The 27,403-nt window shown below is 45.2% G+C and overlaps 1 protein-coding gene across 5 annotated transcripts in view; it reads left to right on the top strand.

Moving 5' to 3' along the window:
- Positions 1 to 27,403, top strand: part of CREB5 (cAMP responsive element binding protein 5) — a 394,107-nt gene that overhangs the window by 126,673 nt on the left and 240,031 nt on the right. For all 5 annotated transcript variants that reach the window (XM_084787603.1, XM_084787605.1, XM_084787604.1 and 2 more), the window contains one exon: positions 25,198 to 25,370. In XM_084787603.1, the coding sequence (XP_084643729.1) occupies positions 25,198 to 25,370 (173 nt within the window). The remainder of the gene's footprint in view (positions 1 to 25,197; positions 25,371 to 27,403) is intronic.

The following is a 27,403-nucleotide window of genomic DNA, read 5'->3' as shown; positions in this document are numbered from 1 at the left end:
AAGAGAACAAGAGTCTCCAGAGACCAAGGCTACTGGGATACACAAGCAGGGCAAGACCCGGGCTCCTCCCTGCACAGTCCTGAGTGAGCACCTCTGTCATTTAGAAAGCATGGTGCTCTATAGAGTGGGAAGCCAACAGGGGAGTATGGCAGTGGGGTAGAAGGCGCCACTAACCTGATATGTGGAGACCCAGGGAGACACTGGGAATCAGCTGATCTGCTGAGAATGCCCCTGCAGGAGTGATGAAAAAACAGGCAGCTCTGTGTAGTGCTGTTGTCTGGCAAGGTCAGCCCCTCTCCGGGAGCTAGAGTCATGTGGGTTGTTGGAAGAGGCAGATAAAGAATAGGGACACATCGTCACTGTGAACTGGAGGCTATTTGCCCTTCAACTCTGCACAGACTGATGTTACAGACCTGGGGACAGCAGGCTTTAAGTTAACAGTACGCTTGTCTTTGAAGTTTTCCTAACTGAAAAGGTGAGAGGTAAGAAGTCTTCTTTCCTCCCCTGCTGGTGGCAAGGGCAGGATCTAGCCACAAGTCTAAGTGCTGACTCTTCACCTAGATGCTGTCCTTGAGGCTTTCAGGGGGAAAGTTACCTCTTACTAGTGAATCTTGGCTTGACTGATGTGTATGAAACCCTTCCCTCATCACCTGCACATCACTCAGAGCGCATGCTATCTTTCCCAAGAGAAACTAAGACACGTTTTTCTCTTTGACCTGAGCATTGCACCGCCCTGTGTACCCCTCCTTGCTCTAGCAAAGAGTTGCATATTTTATGTCTCAGCTTATTTTTGCGAGGCTATATCATCACTATGGCTGCTTATTTAAGTTAACAATCTACTTTAAAAGTTCTCTTTTGCTTTATTTTTGTGAAGTTCTCTCTCCACTCTTGAGCATACAGAGCTGAGTTAACACTGGAAAGTGACTTTTTGGACTGGAGCACATTGTCACATCGTCTTCCCTGGTCTTCTTTTTTGTCCTATCTTCAGTTCCTACTGCTCTTTCCCTCTCCTTCCTAGGTACAAAGATGAGAATGTTCTGGAAGCTTCATGTTCCCTGTAGAACTCAGGGATGTTTGTGTGGGAACTGAATGCAATTGTGCTAGCACCCATGGAAAAGCCAACAACTCTTTAACGGACAGCAACCTTTAAACTATTATGGAGCGAGGAAAAAAAATGGCTACTAACAGATTTTGACATATGCGGTAAATCATTCCCCAAGCAGGTCTCAGGCAAAAAGGGATGTCTTTTCCCAACCCTCTCTGCTGCTGTATTCTTCTCTGTTGTTCCTGAAAGCTGGACCACAGAGCGGGGCAGGGACCCACATGTTCTGTTTATTCACTGTATCAACCGCACTGAGATGATCTCCATCACTCCAAAGGGAAACCTTACACCCATCAGGTATCATGTCTCACTCTCATATGTCTTCAGTCCTAGGCAATCAAACTCAACTTTCCTCTTCTGCAGATTTACCTGTTTTGGATGTGTTCTATAGACGGGATCAAACCACTTGTGAGCTACTGTGCCCTTCATCAAGCACAATGCTTTCAGAACTCATTCAAAGCATAGCATGTGTTAGAGTTTTAATAGTCCATTGGGTTGAAGTACTATCTTTGGTTGACATACAGTATATATGCACATACATATATTCATACATATACACATATATAGTATACATATGACTTTGAGACATACATTTTTCATATACTTAACTCCTATAAATTCATTCAGCATTCACATGGTGGCTAGCAATATGATGCTTTCTTCTGGCATCCCTTTCATGTATTTAATTCCTATAAATTCATCCAGGTTGGTTCCCAGGATGGCCACAGGATTTACATTGTGGTGACAGGTGGCTTCTGGATGCCTGTGGTGCTGGTAGCACTTAATAACTACACACCTTTCTGGGCTTAGCTGTTGTCATTTTCATTTCTGTGGTTGCTGGTAGGTTTGAACACCTCTCTGCGTACCTTAGGCAGGGCAGCCTTCTCAGGATCCCCATTGATATTTGTCACTTATTTCCTAATGGTTTGGTCCTCTTTTTTGCTGGTTCTCGTGGTTTATGTACACATGACTATTGAGAGAGGAAGAAAAAAAAACCTAACCATGTTTAAGTTATGATAAACCCAGTGAAAAACAATGAGCATTATCAATAGCTTTAAACTTAAACTAGCTTTAGGGTCATTTTGTGGTGTGGTGTGGTATGTGGTGGTGGTGGTGTGTGTGTGCGTGTGTGTGTGTGTGTGTGTGTGTGTGTGTGTTTTCCAGCATGGAGGCAGGACACCTGCACCTTTAAGTTTTGTGTGCTCACAGAACATCTTTCTAAGCCCTTCTCTGTCCATGTAAAATGACTTTTCCTACAACTTACGAATGTTTGAGGTCAGACCTTTGTGAGTCTCATGTGGGTGTGAGTGAGATCCACCCACCCTTTACTCCTCTCTCCCTTTAGCCCAGATGCTCTTGGACCAGTGTTTGCAAGAAGCAGCAGAGATGAATCCTGCTGTGATTGAGCTTAGGAGAAGGCCAGTGAAGGTCACGAGGAAGTGTTCAGGAAGAGTTGTTACCATATTCATAGGAATTCTTTGGACATCCTCAGGTTGCATACTTGGCCAACAGAACTTGCTTGAGCCTCCTTTTGGAATGGACTCATCTGAGGCAGTTTGTCTCATCTATCTTATATTTTCCTGTTGGTCAAGAAGCTCATCTTTCTCTGGATAACGGTGCTTTGTTCCTTTGTAGGGAGTGTGGCAGCAAGGAAGCCGTCCTGATTGACTTCCCACTTTTCCTTGCTCATCTGTAGCATAGCCCACTGACACATAAAGTCAACCTTCTTGCCTCAGGACTCTGGGGCATTTGTGTAACTTGTAAGGTGCACTAATGATTCCTATGGATTTATATAGTCAAATCCTAACAGGTGACCTTTGCAAATCTGTGAAGACAAAGATGATATGTTATGGTTTTTATAAGATTCCTGAAGTGGCCAGTGGAGGGCCATGTGTGTTACCTAATAAAATACTAGTCACAAATGAATGCTCAGAGAGGGCAAATACATACAAATTAGGTATAGAACTTTGCAACACAGAGACATGGCTTTGCAGTTAAGAGCACTTGCTGTGCTTATAGTGAGGACTTACTCTTCAGTTCTCAGCATCCACATGATGGCTAGATATCTGCAACTCCAATTCCAGAGGATCTGATGCCCTCTTCTGGCTTCCATGGGCACTGTATACATGCGGTACAAATACATTCATGGATGTGAAACGCACACACATGTAACTTTGGTGCTTTGCACATTATTCTTTTTACTCCTCAATTATAACAAAAGATTTCAACAAATTCCCTGGACAATTCTTAATTAGAAGCTTAATTGAAGGAATTTTGTAGCCAGCCAAACATGTCACTTCCCACCTGTGGCACTGGCTTGAGTTTGGACTCCATGCAATTAGCCCTTGAATTTTGGGGCTTTTCTGGTCTTTTTCACAGTGGAAGCACTTGGCTTTTGGAGGGTGTGCTAGTTTCATTCTGTCGCTATGACAAGTACCATGACCAAAAGCAGCTTAGAGGGGAAGGGCGTCTGTTTCAGCTTACAGGTCACAGTCCATCACTGACGGAAGCCAGCACAGGCACCCAAGCAGGAACGTGAGGTAGAAACTGTGGAGGAATGCTTCTTGGGGGCTCAGTCACAGGTTCACACCAGTGTTCTTATACAAGTCAAGGACCACTTGCCTAGGAAGGTGCTGTCCACAGTAGGCTGCGCATGTCTTCGTCAATTAACCGCTTAGACCGTTCTTCGCAAGTATATCCACTAGCCAATATAATCTTGTCTATTGAGAGCCCCTTCTTGGGTGTCTTTACACTGTGTCGGGTCAACTAAATAGGACAGTGAGAAATTTTGAAGATACTTTCTGATATGAGCAACTGTATCCTCTCTGACCCCTTTAACCTTCCCTTTTCATACACCTTGCAATAGAAGGCATGACAATACGTTGTGATGCTGGGTCCCAACTTTGTTAAACTCCAGAAGACTTTGGCTCTGTGGCTCCGCTAACAGTCAGTGAGGTGTCTCTAAATGTTCAGGTGACAGTGACAGGTGACCTTCATGGCAGCACCACAAATGGTAAGATAATTAAATGTGAGCACTTTGGTGGGGCCCAATAGATGTGGAGAAAGTTAAATATGCAGAAATATCTGGCTTTTGTTCTCATGTGCGTTGGGAGTCTTTCAAAATTCAGGCCTAGAAATGCCCATGATGCTAGCTCACTAACTGGCCAGACCATCTGAGTCTTTGGAAAGTGTAGCTGGTTCTTCTTGCAGCTGCACAACCAGCTGTCCTTAGGGCTAATTAGACCCAATAATCTTTTTGGCTAATGTTTTTTTTTTAAACTCTCTCCATGAATCATTTCTCTATCGGTCTTCAGTAGGCTAGAGTGCACACATTCTTAGTACTTCAATACTGTGGGAGAGAGGGCTATGCCTAAGCCAAAAGAAATTCCACAACAGTCTGTTTAGTAACCACTCAGGTCCAAACACTTCAATAAGCACATGCATGCTTGTATTAATTTGAAATAATTAACAAAAGGATAACAGAAGAAGCAGACTGATACTGTGTGATTTCAACCTTCACTGTAGTTGCTTTCTCCTGCTGTGTGCAATGTCTCGGAAAACCTTACATTCAACAGTGGGCACCACCACGCATCTTCTGCTCCACACTTACTTTTGTATGCTATTGCTTTTAATCATAACAACCACCAACAACCTGGCCTCCTTACAGATGTGATATAGTCTAAAGACATGTAGCTCATATGAGGTAATGTTGGAACTCCAACAACCCATGCTCACACATCCAACAGATGTCCCATACTGTTTCGTGATCCACGAACTTCATCCCATGTCATCCCCGTGAGATCAGTACAGTTTCTGGGGCACCTCGACATACAGCTTGAAAACTGTAACCCCAGCATCATCTGAGGACTATTTGATCCACCATTAAAAGCATTCAGATTTCAGAGGAATGGGGAATTCTGATTTCAACTAAACATTGGAGCTTTTTTCACAAGAGCCCATTGGGATGTTCAGCATTCACACACATGACCCTTCCTTTCCACTCTTGGGAAATGTAGCGTTTAGGCTCAGACAGTGTTGCCCCCACCTTTGAAATACATTCAACCTGCTTTGCCCCAATATTCCTTGTTAATGCTCACATGAGCCCCAACGCCTGGTGAGCAACGTTCATTGCTCTTTGGCTTTTCAGCTTTTGGTTTCATTTGTTTGGTAGCTATTGTGAGGCACCCTGAGTAGAAAGACTTGCTGCAGAATGGGGGTACAAGGGCCTCTTGCCCCACCCCTCATCATGGCTGTTTGTGAGTCACTGGGTAGGGACATCATATGAACTGAGACCCCAAAATGCATCAGCTACTTGGCTGCTGTCAGTGCCTGACCCCTGTTGCTTCTGTGGCTGCTTAATACCTTGGCCTTTGGCTACTTTGCTGAAGAGGCCTCATGACATCACTGAGCTTCGGGCTCAAAGACAGTTTAGCCTTGTTTTAATCTTTCTTTATTTTTCTTTATCCTCTCTTTATTCTCTTTATTCCTCCTCTTCCTCTCCTCCCTGCATCCCTTTCCTTTGTTCTCTGGCTGTTAGAGTTACTTTTCTTGCCTTTTCCCCCAATTTCCCCTGCTTCCTCTGCTCTTTGTGGTAATGTTTACACTGCATACTGGTTAGTTTGTTAACTTGACGTGAGCTAGAGTCACGTGGGAAAAGAGGGAGCCTCAGGTGAGAACTTGCCTCCCTCGGACTGGCCAGTGAGCAAATCTGAGGGGACTCTCCTTGATGAATGATTGGTGTAGGAGGGCTCAGTCTACTGTGGGTGGTGCCACCCCCAGGCAGGCTGAGCATGCTATGAGGAACAAGCCAATAAGCAGCTTTCCTCCGCTGCTTCGGTTCCTGGCCCCAGGTTCTTTTCTTAAGTTGCTGCCTTGGCATTTCTCAGAGACACACTGTAAGGCTGTAAGAACAAAGAAACCTTTTCCTCCCCACGTTGCTTTTGGTCAGTGTTTTGTGACAGCAATAGAAGGTAAAGTAGAATACACTGCTTCCTTTGGAATATTAAGGAGCTGCCCTCTGGGCATTGAGCCCGTCAGAAAAGGATGTATGAGGGTTGCTAGTCAGTGGCACCCCCAGATCCAGAATTCCTAGCATTTTCCTAGCAGGAGGACAGTGTACTGGAACTGAAACATGATTGCTACATCATTGGGGCAATGGAGAGCAAGGCTGGGCCCCACATAGCCAGCCTTGGCTCTTTCTTTCTTTCTTTCTTTCTTTCTTTCTTTCTTTCTTCTTCTTCTTCTTCTTCTTCTTCTTCTTCTTCTTCTTCTTCTTCTTCTTCTTCTTCTTTTGTTTAAATAACAATCAGCAGTATTTTTATTTTCCTTTTTACAGTGTGCAAAAACCCTCAATTAACGTAAATAAGCAAGAGAGCAACAACTTTTATAATTTACGTTCTCATAAATTCCACATGCTAATAATTCATATAATTAATATTTTTTGTGAAAGAATAAGTAAATTTTATTTTATTTTTTAATATTTTATTAATTTTTTCACATTACATCTCAACTGTTAGCCCATCTCTTTTATCCTCTCATTCCTCTCTCCTTCCTGCTTTCCCTCTACTCCCCTCCCCTATGACTGTGGCTGAGGGGGACCTCCTCCCCCTGTATATGCTCATAGGGTATCAAGTCTCTTCTTGGTAGCCTGCTATCCTTCCTCTGAGTGCCACCAGGTCTCCCCATCAAGGGGACGTGATCAAAAATGGGGCACCAGAGTTCGTACGAAAGTCAGACCTTGGCTCACTCTTTGCTTCCTGCTACAGTGCCTCTAAGGGGCTGGTCCTTTCAGTCTGTGACAGCTTTCCTTTGCAGTCCCCTCCTCTGTCTCTCTGCCTGGCTCCCTACCCCCTCAGCTTGGCTCAAACCCTGCCCTCCACCTTTGACCCCAGCCTGTAAAATGTCCCTGTGGCTGTCACCAGTCAGGTGGATGTCGCCATAACTCCATGATATCAATAACTACGCTAGTGAAGCCAATGAGGTAATTTTCCCCTGAAGCTCTAAATATAATTTAACAAGTTAAACACTGCAACATTGTGGTGAATGCGCTATTAAGGGACTGTAAATTGCTTACACAGCGTCAATAAACACGGTGCCCTCAAGCAAGGTGCTGTTAAGAGTTTATAATCTAAAGCAGCAGTTGAAGTATCACCCCGAGGCTCCAACTTCTAGTCAGATAAAAACAAAAGGGGCTGAAGGCTTTGCAGAGTGCCAAGCACACACAGGAACACCACACGCTTTAGGGGGTAATTACTTCTCGAATGCCTAATGTTGATTCGCCAAGAAACACATCTGTTATCAAATTCGCCAGTGATTAATTTGATTCCTCCATTTCCCCAGAAACACAGGGGGAGATGAAGTTGCCAGTTACACTTGGTATGTAGTGGCCCTCACCAACCCCCGCCCCCTTCTGTGTGGCATCCTTTTCTTAGGATAAGGGCAAATATTTCCATGTACTCTACTCTCACTCATTGGCACTCACCCTGCAGGCTTGTGTGTAGAGGAAACAGTTTTGTGTAATTAAGTTATCTATGGTGTTGCTGAAAAGGATGCCAGAGCTTTAAACTTAATCATATAGTCTAGAAATGAAAAATTCATGTTTCAGAGATGCTAGCCCCCAAAACATTCTTCCCCCTCACTTCCTTGCTTTTAATGCCCCAACCCCTCTTACAAAATGTACCCCTTCTTGAATTTCTTCCCTTGTACAGAGTTGAGCCAACTGGTGACTAACCCTTTCTGGGCTTTAAGGGCTCTCCAGAGCATTTGGGTAAAGCTTCTGCATTTGGTCATTAGAATGGGAAGCTCTGAGCATTTTACAAATACTACCTCCTTAATCACCATCCCCAGCAGCCCCCAACAGTGTTTGTAAAGTGATGAAGAAAAGACATTTTTGAGTGGTCAGGAGACTTGGGCAAGATTGTCTGGTAAGCAAGCTGTGGCAGAGGGAGGGAGCGCATGCGCTCAGAGCCTGCCTTCACGGCACCAGGTGGGACAGGTTAAGGTTGTGAGCTCTTGTGCTTTCTGGGCAATTTTGTTCTTTATTTCTAACTAGCTAGCTGAGTAACGTTTCAAGGCTAAATAGGAACTCTGAGTAGAGTAAAAGGTTCATTTCCTATTTTGATTATAAAGGCCATCCTGTGGTCACGGAAACTTAATTGTGTTGCTTCTGGTCACTAAGAACATGATGCCTGTGTCCTAAGGACAGGTGGCAGCATTAGAGAAGGCTATGCTATCAGAACAGCAATCAAAATGTCCTCTGCCACTTTGTGACTGTTGGCAGACAGGGCTTGTTCTCCTTCAGTCTCTGTGTGTGTCTGTGTGTCTGTGTGTCTGTGTGTCTGTGTGTCTGTCTGTCTGTCTGTCTGTCTCTCTCTCTCTCTCTCTCTGTGTGTGTGTGTGTGTGTGTGTGTCTGTCTGTCTGTCTGTCTGTCTCTCTCTCTGTATGTGTGTGTATGTGCGCGTGCGTGCATGTGCACGCACGCGCACAAACATATGTCTGTGTGAGGAACATAGATATGTGAACAGAGACCAGGGTTAGATATCTTTCCCTTAAGAGCCATTCACCTTGTTTTTTGAGACAGGCATCCCATTGGGCCCCAGGGCTTGCCAATTTGACTAGACTGGTTGGCCCCAAAGCCCTAGGGATCCTCCTGCCTCTGCCTCCCCTATGGTGGGATTTTAAGCACCTGACTCTTTGGTTTTTATCTTGGGTGCTAGAGAGCAAATGCAGGTCTTCATGCTTGCTCTGTGGGCAGTTGACCAGCTAAGCTGCGTCCTTAACCCTTTTCCTGCTATCCTGCCCTTGCCTCGATTATCATGTCCTTCAGGGTGCATTTTGGATGCCCTGGGACTTCGCCCGTGTAAGTGTTACCATGCTCCTTGGTACCCAGTTTCTCGGGCAGAAAAGTTTCTGAAGGTGGGAGAAGGCTGGGATGATTTGGTCTGGGGCTGGATGATGTGGGATGATTTGGTCTGGGGCTCACAGTCCATGAGGAATGGCTTTGGTTTTGGAGCCAAACTCACCATTCTTTGTTGTAAAGTATGAGGTAGACAATTTACAACGAAGTTTTTTACACATTCGATTACTGAAACTGCTTCCAGCTGGCCAAGGCATCTCCATTAGGAAATAGGCCACTCTCCAGGAGACGTTTCCACTGATGCCAGGCAGCCAAGTGAGCTCTCCCAGGAACTTGGAGTGGGGTGGGCCCCATTCACTTTCTTCTCCAACGGAGATGCACTCCATTAAGATAACCCTGAAGGTGGGCGTCATAGTCTGTTGATAAGTTACAAAAACACGAAGATAAAATAATTGGTCAAACAAGAATTGTTCCATACCATTTTTAAGCAGCTTTGGTTAATTTTCAGATTCTCCAGTACTGCGGGAAACCCCCCTTCCTGTCCCCCTAATTTATTTAATAAAATATAATCCAAATAAATCATGAGAGATACACCATAGTTTTCCTTTCCTTTCAAGTAATGCATTCTTGTGTAAACATGTTGTTTATGAAAGAGCCTTTCATGGGTGCTTTGTGTTGCTTTTGCACAAGAAAATACATTTGAAAGGCATTCTCCCCAGCCTGGCATGTAATGTTTCATTAGCCCACATAACCTTGTTTATTTGCTTTTTACAATTTTATTTGGGAAAGGAAATCAATTTGCACCCCTGACATGCTGCCAGGTTCCTGTTTATAAGCGCACAATAGGCAGCTTAGAGGGGGTAAAAATACATAGTTTAGGATTTCAGCCTTGAGTGTGACACTATCTGTATACGAAACCATAGTGGCAATTGAGTTTTCCTGTCCCTGAAGCCACACTCTGCTATTTAAGCCTTTTCTTCACAAATCAGAGCATTATCCAATGTGTGTGCAGTAAAGTGGCGACGGGCGCTTGACCTGTAATGGGGAAGTGTCAACAGAAAAGCTCAGGACTTATTGCTCTTTAGTTGTTGTTTGACTCCATTGTTTGGTTTGGTTTTTGAGGAGACGTGACTGACCCTTACGGTATAATTGCAAATGTCCTCAGGCCTCTTGTCAGGAGAGACTCCAACTGACCAGAAGTGAAGCTCAGTGTCCACTGAAGAGAACTCTCTTTCCTTTCTTTCAGCCTGCTTAGAGCCATCAACTTGACTACCTCCCCTCTCCACCCAATGCCTCTCAGCCTTTCTCCCCCCTCCCCCAAGATGACGTTATTTCCTTATAGGTCAAACATACTGAGGTCCAAGTATGGGTAGGAAATAAACGTGTGAAACAGAATCTCTCTTCAGCTGAAGAAATCTGCAGTAAGAGACAGGAGAAGTACACTCCAGTCCTGTCATCAGGTGGATGTGGGCCTTGGGGCTCTCTTTTCCTCACTTCCAAGGCAAGGATTCGATCCAAGGTTCACTTGGTACCTTTCTCTTAGGATTTTCATGTCCCGGCCCGCCGGGGGTTCGACTAACGCTCGGGAAGAAAATTTTCCTGTATAGGGACAGAACACAAGACACGAAGAAGGGGGCAAGTCTGAATTCTGATCAAACCCCATTTATTGAGAAATTTCACAGAGTTTTTATAAGGCAGGGGGCAGGGAAGCATAATGCTATGACAACCCAGCAGTAGGCTATCTCAAGATGAGAGGAATTCCAAGCAGGTCACAACATCCTGCCACACCGAATATTTTGCTGTCTTTATGTAATCTAACTGTTAAACTACAACAGGGTGGCTCTGTCTAAATCTTACCTTTAGTCTAACTGCTGAACCACGACAGGGTTAGCTGGTGTCTGGTAAATGGCAGACTGCTGGAGAAATAGAAACCTAGGCTCTGACAAGATGGCTGAACATTGGCTATATAGCCCATCCCCAGCATTTTCATGAGGGAATCTTTAGCTCTTGTGGTTCTTTTTCTCCTGTTTTCCCAGCATGCACCTGAGCCCAGGGTGAGGTGTGCCGATCTGAGGTGCTATCCGGCATTCCTGTGGCTAACTTCTCTTCCTCACCAGCTTCCTTGGTGTTACCTGCTTCCTTTGTTTGGGGTTTTTCTTGTTCCTTTTCAGTTTCCTAAGTTTCAGGCGAAACCAGGCCAAGAAACCCTGCATACTAAAGCTGTTGTAACTCTGCAGCCCAACACCTTTTGGTCCTAGGACTGTGCCTGGAGGCAGCAGAGCATCCTTTTCCATCCGCCCTGTAATTCACAGGTCAGCCCTTGGCCATAGCCTCTCTTTGAAGGCAGTGGAAATTTCCAAAGCTTTCAGGGACCCTTTGTTTAGTTGAACACACCATAGACTCTGGATATGATCTAGGTGAGCATCTAGAATGTTCACCCGCGTCGGCTGAAGGGGCAAGCAGCCTCCTATAAAGCCTGACTTTAGGAGGGACCTGTGGATATTTGTCTGTACTAGTGATGCAGGACACGTAAGTAGATGTAATTGGCTCATGTCACAAAAACGAAGACAAAAGCCCATAAGCAGGACCTAACACCCTCGACCCTCCCTGTCTGCCCTACTGAGCATTCCTCACCCCTTGTCTCCCCTGCAGTTTTATGTGACTGGCTTGAAGCCTCCATGCACCAGCTTTCTGTCCACGTACTATATGCACACATGTGTAGACAGGGAGCTTCCCCGGGTCTTCTCTCCTAAGCCCTTATCAACTGTGGCACAGTGAAAGGATTTTGGAATCAATGGATTGGTGTGGAAGATGAGACATTTATGAGAGCCTCAGCTTATGGAAGGGCGTCCTCCTAGGCTGGGAATGAGTGGTTAGGTTTTCTTTTTTTCTTTTTTCTTTAAATATTACTGTTCTGTGGAAAAGAGAACGGAGTTGATAGAAACTTAGAAACTTAACTCTGTGGAGATATCAGCCCCGGGGACAGCTGCAGAACAGTTTTCCCGGCAGCACTCCTGCAGCGGAGGAAACATCACTCAGGAGCATCCTTTGTGGTTCATCCCTTGCCTGCAGCATATGTTTTACCAGCAGATATCATCTTGAAAATGCACTCTGGCACTCAAGCTCTTTTGTGTGTGTGTGTGTGTGTGTGTGTGTGTGTGTGTGTGTGTGTGTGTGTGTTTCCCAAACCAATTCCAAATTTCAAATTCATCTGTCTATAAGGGTTTGAAAGGTGACTAGGAAACAACATGGATGTTGAATACATCTGAGAAACCTATTTCTGCACATAAACGCCTACAACTTGTCTCGGGTACAGTAACCAGATGATAACTAGAAAGAATGCAAAGCACACGCACACACACACGACAACAGGAACCTCACTTTACTGGGACAGCTGTGAGTCCCTTGGTCTGATAATTGACTGAAGGTTGCAGCCATGTAATCATGGTCCTTACTGGGGTCTCCAACTTTCTTAGCATGTCTATTTTAGATTGGAAACATATTACTTTTAAAAGCATATCCAACAGCCGGTAAGTATGCCCCATCTTGAAACTGTCAGCAGAGCACGAGGGAATGGAATGAAATGGAACTCAGGCATGGCTTTGGAGGTTTCAGGACCTGGAGGCCAGGTGTCACACCACAAGAACAGGAGGCTGCAGGGGGAAGACATTTTTACATAAAAATCTGTCGTGGCATCAACACTTTGCTTAGCAAGTCAATCCATATGTCCTGGTTGTCCAGGTAGAAAAAAAATGCAGTTCTGAACCGCCTCCTCCCTGCTCCTGCCCAGGAATTTTGGCAGCAAAGAGAGTTGTTCTCAGTCTGGTGATGGCTTTATGGTACATAAACACCAGGTGCCAAATTCCTCCTTCTCTGACTCTCGCATATAAAGCCCTTCTTCTGCCAAGCCCGATTGTCTTGCCGGCAGGAATGTCGATAAATAGGAAGCTGTGGCCTTAGAGCAAGACTGTGTTTGGAGGGCGTGTACCCAGGTTCAGAGGAGTGATGCTTGTCTGGGCTCATCTCTGTGGGGTGGGGCTGGGTTAACTTGAGCGCACCACAGGACTGGGGCACATTGTAACTCTGCCTTCTATTGTTCACCTCTGTCCTATTGTGAGTTCTGAATCATGAGTAAATGAAGTGAGTTTATTTTGTTACTATGTGATCCTAGACACTAGGCAATAAAGCCGGGTACCTTAAGTTTTCCAGTTATGACAGGTGGGCTGGAGCAGAATGTATGGCTTGCTCTCAAACTAAGGTTTCTTGGTCTTGTACGTCCCTTGAGCCCATCAAGTACAAATCTTTATCACAGTGCATGTCTCATTACATGTGTGTATACACACACACACACACACACACACACACACACACACACACATTCCCCTCCTATTCATTTTTCCTTGTATTGATTTTCACTAGTGAAACAGTATATTACAGATACCTTGCTTGCGAGATAAGAGTAATTCATGTTTACTAAACATGTAATTTCATTGGGTGTTTTTTGGTTCTTCCACTGTGCTCTCTGCCCCAAAAGGTTCACAGTACACTAGAATGATGGGATGGTGTTAGATGAAGGAAAATGAGGTTAGAATAAAGGAACGTGATAGGAACAGAAGGCAGAGTATCCCATAGAAAAATGAATTCATGCCTTTAAAAGGTGTCTTAAAAATATGAGCTCCGAGGGGGGAAACTCATAGACATCCTTGGAGGTGGTGGTGGTGGTGGTCGGGGAACTAGAGCCAGCTGGTATTTGTATGTAGCTTTCTCCTCTTAATTCCTTGTTTTCAATCAGAAAGAGTGTTGTGTGTTCGGCTTGGAAGGTGTGCCTGAGGATGTTATGAATGTGAAAGGATGAACTGGAGAATCTAGGTTCAAAGAAAACAGAGTTGTGATTTTCTGTGAGCAGCTCAGAAATCTCATTAGAAGGTATAAGTCCAACAAGTGCCTGGAAGAGGAGAAGGGAACAGTATACACATGTCTAAAAGGTCACTGGCCTACTGGAACAGTCAGTGTCTGGTCTCAAGGATATCAGGACAAAATGCAATTATAGCAGTCATAGGTGATGTCATGTAGGGGTTGGAACATCTTAACCACTCTGTGCAAATGGAAGCCAGCTACTTCATAGGCTCTCTTGCACTTTTCTGGAACCCCTGAGGATCTAGAAAATTCAAGATGCTGTGGGCAGACATGTTTAAAATTAGGTCTTAGTATTCATGATGTCGAGAAGCTGCCCAGGGAAATGTTATGCCCAATTGTGACTAGTTTCTCCTATGCTACACAGCAAAAGCTGTATTGCCATGCTCAAAAGAAAGATGGTACTTTTTAAAAAATTGTTAGCCTGTCACCAAACATGGCAAATCAAACACCAAACTGACTTATGTCTTGCATTGCTCAGTTTAGGTTTGTTTGGCTTCCAGGACTGAACAAGCCAGCTAGCATGGCAGTTGGGAGGTCCTTCTCCTCCAGGAAGGCTGCTGATTTCCAAAATAGAAAGAGGCTGCTGAGTCCAGATGGGTGAGAAGAGCAGCATCGCAGGGTCTCCATCCCCCAGTACTGAACAATTTACAGAGTAAGGCTATTCATAGGGAGCTGCTGGACGGGTTCTACCAGCCCAAGATGAAGTGTGAGCAACTCATTCTCCATTGCCTCAGAGGTAGAAGCCTTGCAGCACGTTTCCTTGCCACTGAGGCAAGCGTGTCTTGTTTTTGGTAAGGTCATGCTGTTGCCAAGTGCTCAAGAAGGCAGATGCTCAACCAAAGCTCCAGGCAAGGGAGCCTTCCAGCATTTTCTTTGTACTAGGCCAGCCCTCTATTCTAGCTCTTTAGGCCAGAAAAGAGTAAGAGCTGAGGAAGAGGGGCTGGGGAGGGGCAAGAGGAAGCAAATGTGCATCTCCTCTCAAGTCAGTGCTATGTCCTATTTGGTGTCCAAGAAAGCGTGATGGCTATGTTTCTACTATAAAGTTTGTGATTCTTTTTGACAAACTGGAGACTCATGTCTTTTAGCATCCTCATGGCCACTTGGTATACACTTTCATTTTTCAGTTAGTTGACAAAGTTCTGGTCAGGAAGGAAAGAAGATTTGCTTAGTAATTCCAGAACTAGTCATTTGCCTTTTATACCACCACCAGCTTCTTGGAACTGCTCTGCATCACTCTATATGCCTCATTCCCATTGTGGGACATGGCCCCTTTGCTCTCCGTAAGCCGTGAATGTGTGAGAGCCTGCAAAGGTCAGTGCTTCCCTCTGCTTACCTTGCCCACACCTCCCGGGCTCCAGATCCTCACGTGTTTCTTACCCCTGCCTTTGGCTTTCTCTATGTTCGCTTTAGTTGGTGGCTTTGGTTGAAGCTGATGACACAGGACCTTGGGAGGAGACTGCTGAACTCCATGATGGCTGCATATGCTGAAGTTATAGGGAAGACGGGCGCCAGGACTTGTCATCTCTTTGTGTTAGGATCTTAGCCCTGAAGTGACAGTGCGTGGGACCTGAGCAATGAGACGTTGTATCTTTGTACTTCTGTAGTGTTATCTCAGAAGTTGTAACTCTTTTGTCAACTCAGCCAAGAGATGGTTTACTCTGGTTCAGTTATGGAAACAGTGGGCACCAAGAGAAGCAGGTGAGAGGAGCACTTCCCTGGTCTTCTTGGGGATGCTTCTTGCAGAGGATGTGCTTCAAAGGACAGGACAGAGGTACCTTTAGACAAGGAGAAACACTGGAAAAGTGACATCAAGGTAAACCCAAAAAAAGAGAGAGGAGGGAAGTCACTCTGAGAATAAGGGGCCATCAGAAGAGTGGGCAGAAAGGGTGAGTCTAGATGCCACGCGAGTTAGGTCTTCTTAGGTCTTACCTTTATGTTCAAAGGAGGCAAGGGTGCAGGCTGTGGTGTGGAGACGACAGTCTTCATATGCAGGTAAGTGAGGCTTGGGTGGAGGGTTTAAATAGGAAGATGCGAGCTTAGAAAATCTTGCAGATGGAGCTAAGTATGGGCTTTCAATAGAAGAAATTCTGAGCTGTAGATTTTGAAACTGAGAGCAGCACTAAGAAAGTACTCATCGCGTGGCCGAGTCTCCGGAGGTCCGGGAGGGAATTGAAGATTGTTGGACTGACAGCATAAAGCTGGAGGGCCAGACTAGGAGACACAGCGCTCCAGAACTCATGGTAAAAACAAAAAAAAACAAAAAACAAAAAATAGAAAAATGAGTGTTGGGATCGTAAAAGCAAAACTCAAAGCACTACATGAGATCATGTTCTTAGTAGTGACTTGTGACCTGGCCTGTTGACTAGCCCCACTGCCCATCAAAAGGCGAATAGTCAACCATCGATGATGCATCTTCGTTTCTGTTGTGTGTGAGCCTGTGTTAGGTATTCCTCAGGCCAAGTGTTTGTCATCTCCTCCTTCTCAGCATTCCCGCCACCCTGTGAGCTACTGGCAGCAGCAAGAGGGCTTGCTCTTTCTTTTTCCTTTCCACATCACTAACTGCACTTTCTGCAGCTTTACTCAGCCAACATGTTAGGTCAGACCCCACCCTTGTCATCCAAGCATTCAAAACAGGAGTGGACAAGATGGCCTTAAAAATAACTAACTCTGCCAATGTGGTCCAAGAGCTTTGATGGAAGGGTGCGTGGGCTAAGCGGAGAGCATGGGAGGAGGTAAAGGATGCTGCAGATCCACTCTTATTGGTAATTGTGATGATAAACATCGTAGTAATTACAATGAGGGCTACGTGAATATTGAATGTCGCCAAAACAGCGTTCAGTGCTGGACTTAGATCACCTAATTTCATCCTTACAAAAAAACTTTATAGGGAAACACTGTTTTTCACAAATGAAAAATTTGAAGCACACGGGTACTGTATCTGTGTCTAAGAGCATACAGCCACACTTACTGAATAACTGAATATGTGACATGTCTACTGAGTGCACACTACGAACACAGTCACTGGCTCTTTTTTTTTTTTGGAGAATGCAGCTCTCTCTTGAAGTATGAAGAGCCAGGGCAGGAGTACAGATTGAGGGAAAATGACATAGATAATAAGAGAGGAGTCTAAAGTTCTGTAGAGGAGATGGCACAATCCAACCCAGATCTTGAGGAATAAATTGATTACAGAGGAAATGTTACGTACAAAAGTGAAACTGGGACCTGACTGTTAAGAAGCATTGAGCTCTGTGAGGAGACGGAGGGGTGCTGGCTGCTGGATGATATTGCAAAGGTTTGTAGGGGGGCATCTTGTGAACAGCTTGGAGGCATATATAGAAGGTAGTGTCTGGCCTATAGGAGTCCTTCCATGTCACCGGGAAGTAAGCAACTATCTGGAAGATCCTGAGAATTAAGGGATCCTATCAATGTATGGTGCATCAAATCATTTTAGGTGGCTTGAGCCCTCATGGCTCCAGGAGCAGCAGCTGCTGACATTGGCTCAACTTTAGTTCTAGAGTGTGAGCACAATACTCTTTTTTCCCTCTTAACCCATGGGAATTAGTTCAGTTTTTTTCTTGCTAATAACATAATACAATCCCACAGAATGGGTGAGTGATCTCTTCTCAGGGAAAGGCTTGTTTCTGGCTGAATGTTCTGGCTGTCTGTGGTCAAGGATGTATCTTCTTGTTGATAGGGTCCTGAGAAGGACCCCAGGGCCGGAGACAGACATGTGTGTACCTATCGCCTCTGATCTCCTTCCTTCTTTTTAAACCACTAGGATTCAACCATGAGGCTCCACCGTGAGTCACCGTTTGATAGGCTCACTTCTACATATCACAGTAGGATTAAATTCAGCCTCCCGTTTCCTCGAAAACAGAATGAAATTCTAGCACGTGAACCCTTGGGGGCACACAAACCGTACCCAAGCCACATCACCATATGTAAATATTAAGTGGGGATGGTGGGGAAACTGAAGGGGAGGCCAAGAGCTGACACATGGACAATTCTAGGTGGGTGAATCTGCAATGCAAGGGGCGGGATCTTTGAGAGGCACCTGGAAACTTTCTCACAGTCAAGGGTGGCACCTGAGAAGATGTTTATTGTCTGGGGTATTTTACTATGGCATTAAATGAGTAGCTATAAACTGCACCCAGGAAGGGCCCTGGTGCTCCACCCCAGTATTAGGGCAAATGACAGAGGTCTGGGGATTGGAGGAGAGTGTGACCATTTGGGTGGGTGTGCTGTTCTGAATCATACAGACTCCAGACCGGAAAGGCCCCTGAGGGGACTATCTACTTTTGTACAAGGAGCCAAAGCCACTGAGGGTTACATCAGCCATGTGCAAGCTCTTCTCACCTGCTTGCTGTAGCACCTGCCCTCCTCCAAGCTGGAGGGGAGCAACTTTTGTAAGCACATTCCTCAGACAGGGACAGTAGTCTTTGAGATGAAGTAGTGGTGTCACTCCAAGCTCCTACAGACACGGAGGTGTCGATGAAGACATGAATCTGAATGAGTGGTGTGACACACAGGCTGTGATTCTCAGGACACAAAGCAGGGTTAATTGCCCACTCTCTGTGATGTTCACATGCTTAACGTTTTGCTGTGTTCCTTTCTGAAAGGAAATAGTCTCCCTTCAAGACAATTGTGACAACACAGCTTCCTGCTTGTGAACTTGTTTATAGCTCTGACCACCTGGCTCCAAGCCGCTCCACTCAGGCTCTCTGTGCCTCACTTTCCTCATCTATGAAATGGGGCTGCTCACATTATCCACCTCTAAGAAAACAGTCAGCTTTGAATGGATGTTCTGACATATGATATTGCTACATAAGTGTTGGCCATCATTAAAATGATTTCTATTCTTATTAGTCATGGGAAGAGCCATGAAAAAGTGCTTCCTCGACTCTGAGATTCATGTTACTTTACTACAAGGAAAGTGACACATAATTGCTATCACTCACTATGCTGGGACACATGCGTCAGTCACATGCTCCTGGCCGCAAGCCTGTCATTAGATGGTTATCTCTATTGTAAACTGAGGATGGTAGGATTCTGAAAACTAAAATAGCATGCCCACATGATTCAGAGCTGGTGTGGACTTGACCCGATGTCTACCTGATCCCATGGTCATGCTTCCCCCTGTACCTCTTAAAATTCTTCAGTAGCAAATGCTGAGAGAGTGAAACTTAAACTTGCCTCTCAAGGCCCTGAGCTTCCTTCTCCTTCCTAAAGAAGTTACCTGCTCATCCTGCTCCATCTTAACCCACCAAAGAGAGAAGGGTGTGTGTCAGGGGCGGGGGGGGGGGGGATAATATGGAGAGAAAGACACCGACCTACATAGACAGACCCTGGTGCCTTTCCCACTCTGTGACCCTTGTAGTTACCAGCTGGCAGAGCTACTGATAACACCAAAGAAAGAATCAGGACCCACTACACCTCCCAAAGCCCAGTACCATCCAGAGGGATATAAGGGTTGTTATTCTGTGAATGTCATAGCCGTCTTTTGGATGCACTTCATGAATATTTAGCTCTGGGAAGTTCTGGAAGTCTTCATAACTTCCCTGGGCATCATTAAAATGCAGACAACTTCAAGATTGCACAACTTGTCTTGTAAATGAGCATCAGGATGACCCTGGATCTTTATGAAGAAACTTGTAAAGTCTCCACACCTGGGCAGTCGGATAGAGTATAGATTTCAAGATAACATTTTGGAACCTTGTGGGAATCTTCCTTGGTTGGACTGGTGCATGCTAACCTTTACTTTCAGTTGTGGTCCACTTCCCTTCATCCTTCATTACCACACCCTGAAATTATAGTTATTTTTTTAAGAACACGGATGTATGTACGTTCTTGTACACTAAGTTGTTTTTTTGCGTGTTGTACTCCAAGCCCATGCATGCAGGAAGACAATTACCACTCTACCTCAAGCTCACAGAGTATGCAATCAAGACTCATTACTCCCCTGGTTCTCATCCCATTCGCATCCTGCAGGCCGCAGAACAGCAGTGAATGAAAAACAATGCATTTCAGGGTGAGAAAAGAGGAAGATGTCAAGGAAAAGCTGAGAAATTTTAGCTAAAAAGAAGGAGCTTCCATCACTGACAGCTGAGAGAGAGCATGTTTGTAGATCCTTTCTGCCTGGCAGAATGTTCTAATTTTTGAAAGATTCACATCCACTAAAGCCTATGGTTGAGAGGAAGAAAAAAATCAGTTTGTAAGGCAGTGAATCAGGGCCCCAAATATCTGTTTTGGATATTTAGTGACTCAGAAGATGTAGCAGAGGAGACTCGCGGAGCTGCAGAATGGTAAATATAGACCTGGAGTCCCCCACCCCTGTCTAATATGGAGGCCATTGAGCATGGGTTATCGAGTGATCTCTCTGGGTTACATGGCAGCCACTGGGTACCAATGGGGGAGAGAGGATGGGGAAAACATACTAACTCTCAAACTAGTGCAGTTTCAAAAGTAGTACATGTAACTGAGCATCTAAGCCATGTGAGGCTCCGTGTGACCCGTGTAAATGAAGGTTCCCTTGCATTGGAAGAGACGTGGAAGTCATCCTGCGCTGTCTCCCTCCTGGTGCAAGAATCCTGGGTGAACATTCCTGACCAAGGATGGTAACCATTCATCCTGGCTTTCTCCAGACCCAGGGAGTTGGTTATTTTAGGGAACATTTTATTTTATATTTGGAGATCTCTACATGCTAATAAAAATCATTTTGACATAATGTCAAATTTACATTTTTGAAGCATTGGCCCAGAAGACCAAGGATGGCCGGAAGTCAGTGACTTCATAGGTGATGGTGACTTTTGCTTTCATTCTTAAAATGAAGGCAGTGATGCCCGCTTTGTAGGATCACTATAACAACTAGAGATTTGGTTTATAAAGATATCTATCAACTTAGACACTCAAGTTGTGGTTCTGGTTGGCTTCTCAGCATCAAGACTCCATGTTCTGAAATTGTGCTCTCCGGAGCAATGTAGACTGTGTCTAATCCTGCAAATATTTGAAGGCATTTAGTGTGACCCTCTAGGTGTTCCCTTCTGCAGACTAAATATCCCCTGGTTCTTCTGCCATTCTCCAAGTGATGCATTTTGGACACATTCATTACTCTCATTCCCTCCTATTCATCAATTTCCCCCTTAAAATGTGGTGGCCAAATGTGGTCAGGCCAACGTACCCTACAGTGGAATAATTACTTCCCCTGATCAGGACGTTTCACTTCTAAAACAACCTAGATTTATGTTAGCATTTTTGGAAGCCAGATCACACAGTTGGCTCAAGGCAAACCTGATTCTGCTTTCCAGAACATTAGCTGTCTCCCAACTTTGTGTCAACTGAAGATTTGACAAGCACGAGTTTTACATCTTCATCCAAATTGTTGATAAAAATGTCGAACAAGAAAAGGCCAAAGGCCAAGCTTCAAGGCACCCGTCTGATCTTTGTCTGTGTACTGACATCCATCCAATGCCATCTGTCTGGTGACATCGTTTCACCAGCTTCAAATCTACCCACCTGCGCTATCAAAAATAAATCAGCAAGATAACTCACTCCTTCTGTTTTTGAAATTGGATGTTGAATTTATCTGGATGTAAAATGCTATTCTTTTATCAATAAAGACAGGTTTTGAATCCATAATTGGGACAATGTGAACTCAGAAAATAATTTCATGTTTGAATTCCTGTGTAATGCCTAAAGAAAACAGTCACCTTTTCCAAATGTGAAATGAGAATGCTTCTGCCAGATTGTTTACTGTTCCAAAATGTTTTAAACTTATTTTCTGAATCTAAGGGAAGTCAGCATGCAGACTGTGTATGTGTGTGTGCGTGTGCGTGTACATGCATGTGTATGCAAGTGCATGTGCGTGCCTGTGTGTGTGTGTGTGTGTGTGTGTGTGTGTGTGTGTGTGTGTTGGGGAATTATGAAAGGATGAAAACATAATCCAAAAGTCATTTTGTAGTGATCTCAGAGACAAAGAGGTTTTTTCTTTTTTAAATATTGCTAAGGGGAGGGTGTAAGACTTATTCCTGGATAATAATTATGTTCTCTTTAATGGGTTGCAGGAAAGGTCCTTAAGCTTTGGCATCTTGGGGTGAAACTTCTTTCTCTAGTTTGACATGCTCCGTTCTCACAAACACATACCAAGTTCTTGTGCTGCATCCTGTACCTGGGTTTGTATGGCAACCAGAAAGAGGGAAACGGTTTAAAGATCAGAAGCTTACCATGTTACATCCATGGGGTACTGTGAGCATGTTTCCAAGTCTTTCCTTTCCATTCTTTTTCTTGGTCCTGATCTCCTTTAATTCTCCAGCCTGTACTGAGAGCAGGTTTCTTAACGTGTAACACACTATTGTTGTCAGCATCAAGGTGAACACATGAGATGTTAGTGCTCTCCAGAGCCCGCCAGGGGATAAAAGCATGTGGCTTAACCATCTGAGTATCCTAGGAATGCTGTCCTGTGTGTCACTGACGCCCTCTGCGTTTGCTACCCACACACCTGTGACGTGGTGATAGAGTCACAGTGGAGAGCAAAACCAGACCTAGTTCCTACTCTCATTATGATTTAAAAAGCAGGGAAGAAATTGCTAATATTCATAAAATCAAGCACAGCTATAACTGTATCAACATTCCTATAAAGGAAACGGTTCCCATCACTAGGGAGGTGTGGAGGATTCCCAAGGAAGGGCCAGTCTGATGGTTGAAAATAAAGTCAGACCAAGAGCCTTGGTGTCAAAATATAAAACAAACAAAGCAACAAAACATGTTACCAAGTCTGGTACTGATGTGGAGCAAGATCAGAATGCAGGCAGGAGAAATACAGAAAGGTGAGAGGAGGTGCTAAGAACCAAGAGAAGATGAGATTAGGTGAACTACTTGATAGGAAAGGTCCCATAGCAGCTGGGGAGGTCACAGGCAGTGCTCTTGGTGTCTTTCAAAGCAAAGAAGCCATGCGGTGACTCAGAGTGGGAGTTCATACTGGGCGCTGTGTTAGTGTGATGGGTATATATTGTGGAGAGCTCTTGGTGCCTTGATATGGGGAGGAGGGAGAAGAGCTAGCAAGAGCGAGAAAAGTTAGATGTCTCTTCTACTACAGCAGTGGTTCGTGACCTTCCCAGCGCTGCAGCCCTTTAATAGAGTTTCTCATGGTATGGTGACCCCACCTCCTTCATAACTGCAATTGTGCTACTGTTATAAATCATTCTGTGAATATCTGATATGCAGGATATCTGATAGGTGACCCCAAAGGAGTCACAGCCCACAGGCTGAAGACCTCCGCACACAGGAAGATGATGACAATGCCTACGTATGGGCTGGTGGACGAAGGCACAGAAGTATAGAAAGAGGGGGACGCTTGGGGTAAATTGGTAAAATGTGAAATGGCATCTGGGCATGACAGAAAGGGAGTGTCCTGGGTAACTCAAGGAACCTTCATACATTTTATCGTCTCTCCTGTGCTTGTAATGTTGTGGTTCTACACATCAAATTGTACAGATTTAATGATACACAATGGAAACAACACCGTAAGAACAATTATTTAAAAAGATAGTCAGAATTCTTCTAGCCTTTGGACCTATTATTGAAACATAGGTAATTATAAGAAACATGGAAATTTTTTATGTATCTTTGAGGAGCTAAACAATACAGAATATAAGCCACACAGTGTCTAGATCTGGGGATGAAAGGATGCTAAGGTTCACTTTCGAGAGGAATAACACATGATCTTCATTTTCAACATTAATTTAGTGGGTTTTGAAACTGTAGATCATATAAAGTTAAATGCAGCCAACCCCTGCCTGCCCAGCCACACATCATTTCTTTTCCTTCTCTGTTTGCTTAGCCACAGAATTTCTCCGTGCCAGGAAAACCTTCCAGTGTGTAAGAAGGGCCTTTGGGCCATGCATGTATATATGAGCCTTTGGGATCCCATGATGACACAGTCAGCTCTCAGTCTAAGCCAGGTGCCCATTTTCCATCTGGACTCCTTACAAATTGTGTGGTCAGGGCTCAGAAATCAGAGACCCGGGAAAGGTGCCACGTGATGGGTGCCACTGCCCTCAATGCCTTACATGTTGTCACCATCACTTGTCACATAGTGCAGGAAATCCTGCTCTTTGCAGAAGAAAAGCAAAGGGCCACTTCACAATCTCCTGGGTAACATTGTTTTTCCCCCCTTGCTAACACCAGAGTGTGGACAGATATATACTACTTTTTCCCTCAAGTGAATTGCAAGTGATGCTCCATTTCTTTTCCTCCATCTTCACCCTATTGTCCACCTGACCCCCAGAAGTCCTCTGTCCTCTTAGGCTGGCAAACCCTATCTGCCTGCATACGGGTCTGCTTCAAACTCTTGACTGTTGCCTGATTGACCATGCACTTTCTCTTCCTTTGCTAGGTCACATTTGAGCCCCAGTGCCTTGATCTGTCCTCTTCAGTCTTAGTGTGTATTCTCTATTATTGTCCCGCTTCCTTGCTTTTCTACCTAGTACCAATGATTTAACCCAATTTTAGCTTATTTCAAACAACATAGCTTCAATTAGAGTTATCAGAAGTCCATGCATGACACCAGCCCATTGTGTGGCTCAGATATTCCTTCTCTAGCTCATCCAGGAAATAGTGTTTGTTGAAGGACTACTCTGCTCTACACGCCAGCGTTCCCCAGTCTGGAAGACAAGTTTGCAATTCTATATGCCATTATTCCATAAGGTTGTCAGAGAGTGACTTTGTGGAGACACGGCCTTATGTTGGGTCATCCCTATCACTGGACCCCCGGCTCCCCCGTTGGATCTATTAGAACTATCCCTGCACATTCTACAGGTTGTTCAGTGCCCTGATTATAATCTTGAAAAGTGTTAGTTTCCCTGGAAAAGAATTTACGTGGTTGTAGTGTTTTAGCATTGAGAGCAAGGAAATCATCCTGGTAATGATGACTATGCATAACAAGATGGAGAACGAAACCCACAAGATGGCAGCATTCTGTGCTTACTGTCTTCTAGTTTGGTGTGTATCACACAGTCAGATAAGGCATACAACTACCCCTGCTCCCCTTCCACCGTGTGAACTGTCCATCGGGGTGGCTGGTAAAGGTTTGCTTGGGAAATGTCAAGGTGTTTCCCGCTACGTGTTACACTTTGGGTAAGTAATCATTTTTCACCTCCTCGGGATGGTTCAGTTATAACAAGACCAATGAGCCAATGCCTTGCTAGAAGCCAGAACTCTGTCTAGGCATCTTGATCAGTGTTCCTTCTGGCTCTGGCCTTTGGAGGGCTGGGGAGTAGATGAAGCACTGGCTCCCTCTGATCTTTCTCCTCTGTCTTCTCTGGGCAGAATATCTCCATGCATAATGCAGTTGGCGGGGCCATGGCGGGGCCTGGAGCTCACCAGCTGGGCAGCACACGGATGCCCAACCATGACACGAGCGTTGTGATTCAGCAAGCCATGCCGTCGCCCCAGTCCAGCTCAGTCATCACACAGGCTCCCTCCACCAACCGCCAGATCGGGTAAGGAGACTTCCTCATCGTCTCTAGGGGACCTCAGGCAACCTTTTTTTAAAATATTCTCCCTGTTTCTGGTTTCCTGGACTTGTTTCTCCTGTCTGATATGATGCTGCCACAAGGTCCAAGTGATGCTTTTGATGAGAGAAGGGGGTCTCCATTTAGTGGGAGCTATTTTAAGCCTAGATGTTGGGGGGGGCACTATTCATTCTGTGACCTCCCTTCTTCAAATAAGATTTGTGAATGTCAGCCAGAAATGGTGGCATTATGCAGACCACAGTGGAGTGGTCAGGGCAAATGTTTGGTGACAACAGAGGGAAACTCTACCCACCGAGGATCCTGCTGGCAGCGTGCCCCCCTCCCCACTCACCTTCCTAGGACTTTTTTTCAACAGCTTGGCTGGGCCACTGGTATAGTCCACAACTGCCTATCTTTCTGGTCTTTCTTCCCTAATATTCCTTCTTGTTATTTCTTTCTCGTCAGCTGTTTCTGACCTCTTCATTGGCCCATAGTTATTTCTGGAATGAACAAAACAGTGTACGCAGGCCCTTTCCCTCTCAAAGCAATACTGAGACATTGAGGGGGAAGCTGGTGGAAGTATCTCGGCACCCATATTACGTCATGGCAATTGTTCTTGCTTCTTCATATCATACGACTGGTCCAGCACCTTGCTACACAGAGCGTGGTATGACCATCAGCATGTGGGCGTTGCCCAGCAGCTTCTTAGAAATGCAGAATCCCCGCCCCAACCTCACTTCCTCATCTCCAGAATGAGGATGGTTGATATGTGATCTTTCCAACCCCCAAAGAATCAAGATGGAGTACAAGATAGGGGAGCATGTGGCTTCTTAGGGCAGAGAGACACTGACTTCTTAAGTGTTCACTGCCGGGTGCTGACACTTGCCTGCCCTGTGTCCCCAGAACTGTCCCCCAAATCAGAAGGGGAACTTGCTGCGGTCAGAATGCATATCAGAATGCAGTCTGTATTGTCAGGCGGCTACTTGCTGTGAGGACTTAAGACAAGTTTAGATGCTTCCTTACAATGTTTCCTTGTGTCTTCTCCCTGAGCCTGACAGTGGGCCCAGGAAGCAGCCTTGGCTTACTCCTTGGGTGCTCTAGAGTAGGGAACTGTCCCTCAGAGTTCATCAGAAGGACACCTGTTGAAACCAGAGTTGCAGGTAATGACCCTTCTGTTTGTCATGGGCCTGCTTTCAAAGCACATACCATGAGTGTGAAGGTCGGTTGGGCTTGCTTTTGCTCCAAGCCAGCCCGGGCAGCCAGGGTCACCCTAGCGAGCACCTCTGATAATGGTTTCTTCTCTAGCGACTGGGAAAGCAAGTATTGCCACTATCTCTAAACCACAAGGTGCTAGGAGGGTGCTGTGGCTTCATTAAAGATGGCGTCTAAGCCTCAAGGGACTCCTTTCCTCTTGGGCTTTGGCTGAAGGCAGACAACTCACAGCTGGACCGGCTAATTATAATTATTTTATTTTTCTTTCAAGGGGGGAAAAGCATAAAATGTGCTAGAGTTTACTAGCAGTTTTACAGCATTCCTTCCCCCCTGCAGCCCCCTGCCTGCCCCTTGTACCCTTGCCCACAAACCTCTCTGAGGCCCTTAGTGCTCCCCATTGTTAATGCGGCACTGGGCTTTATGAAGCAATCCTTTTAAGGCTAGCACTAAATTTTAAGATGGGTGTTGACTCTGTCAATAATTTACCCAGCTGGCCCCGGACTGTACATTTTGGGTGACATTTGTAGGCTGTTTCACTCTGCCATTCTTTCTGCTTCTTGGGGGCGTTGCATGTCTCTCGGGGTGTGTTCTAGGAGATAATTGTTACTTTTAGGACTCTGTCTCCTTGCCCAGTGGGAGGGGAGGCGATTTCTTTTCTCCAAATCCTTCCTTCCCTGTCGCGCTTACTATGTTGATTCAAAACCCCCACATCCTGTCACTTCTATGTGTCTTCTTTATGTGATCCCTCAAAGTCTTGCCCACATGATCTTGGGGCTCAGCAAGACCCAGCCTTGCCCTTCTCACCAGTG

The sequence above is a fragment of the Acomys minous genome, assembly GCF_964271855.1.
Source record: "Acomys minous genome assembly, chromosome: 6".
NCBI classification, from domain to species: Eukaryota; Metazoa; Chordata; class Mammalia; order Rodentia; family Muridae; genus Acomys; species Acomys minous.
Note: the sequence above shows the minus strand (reverse complement) of the source record. Positions and strands in the feature narration are given on the sequence as shown.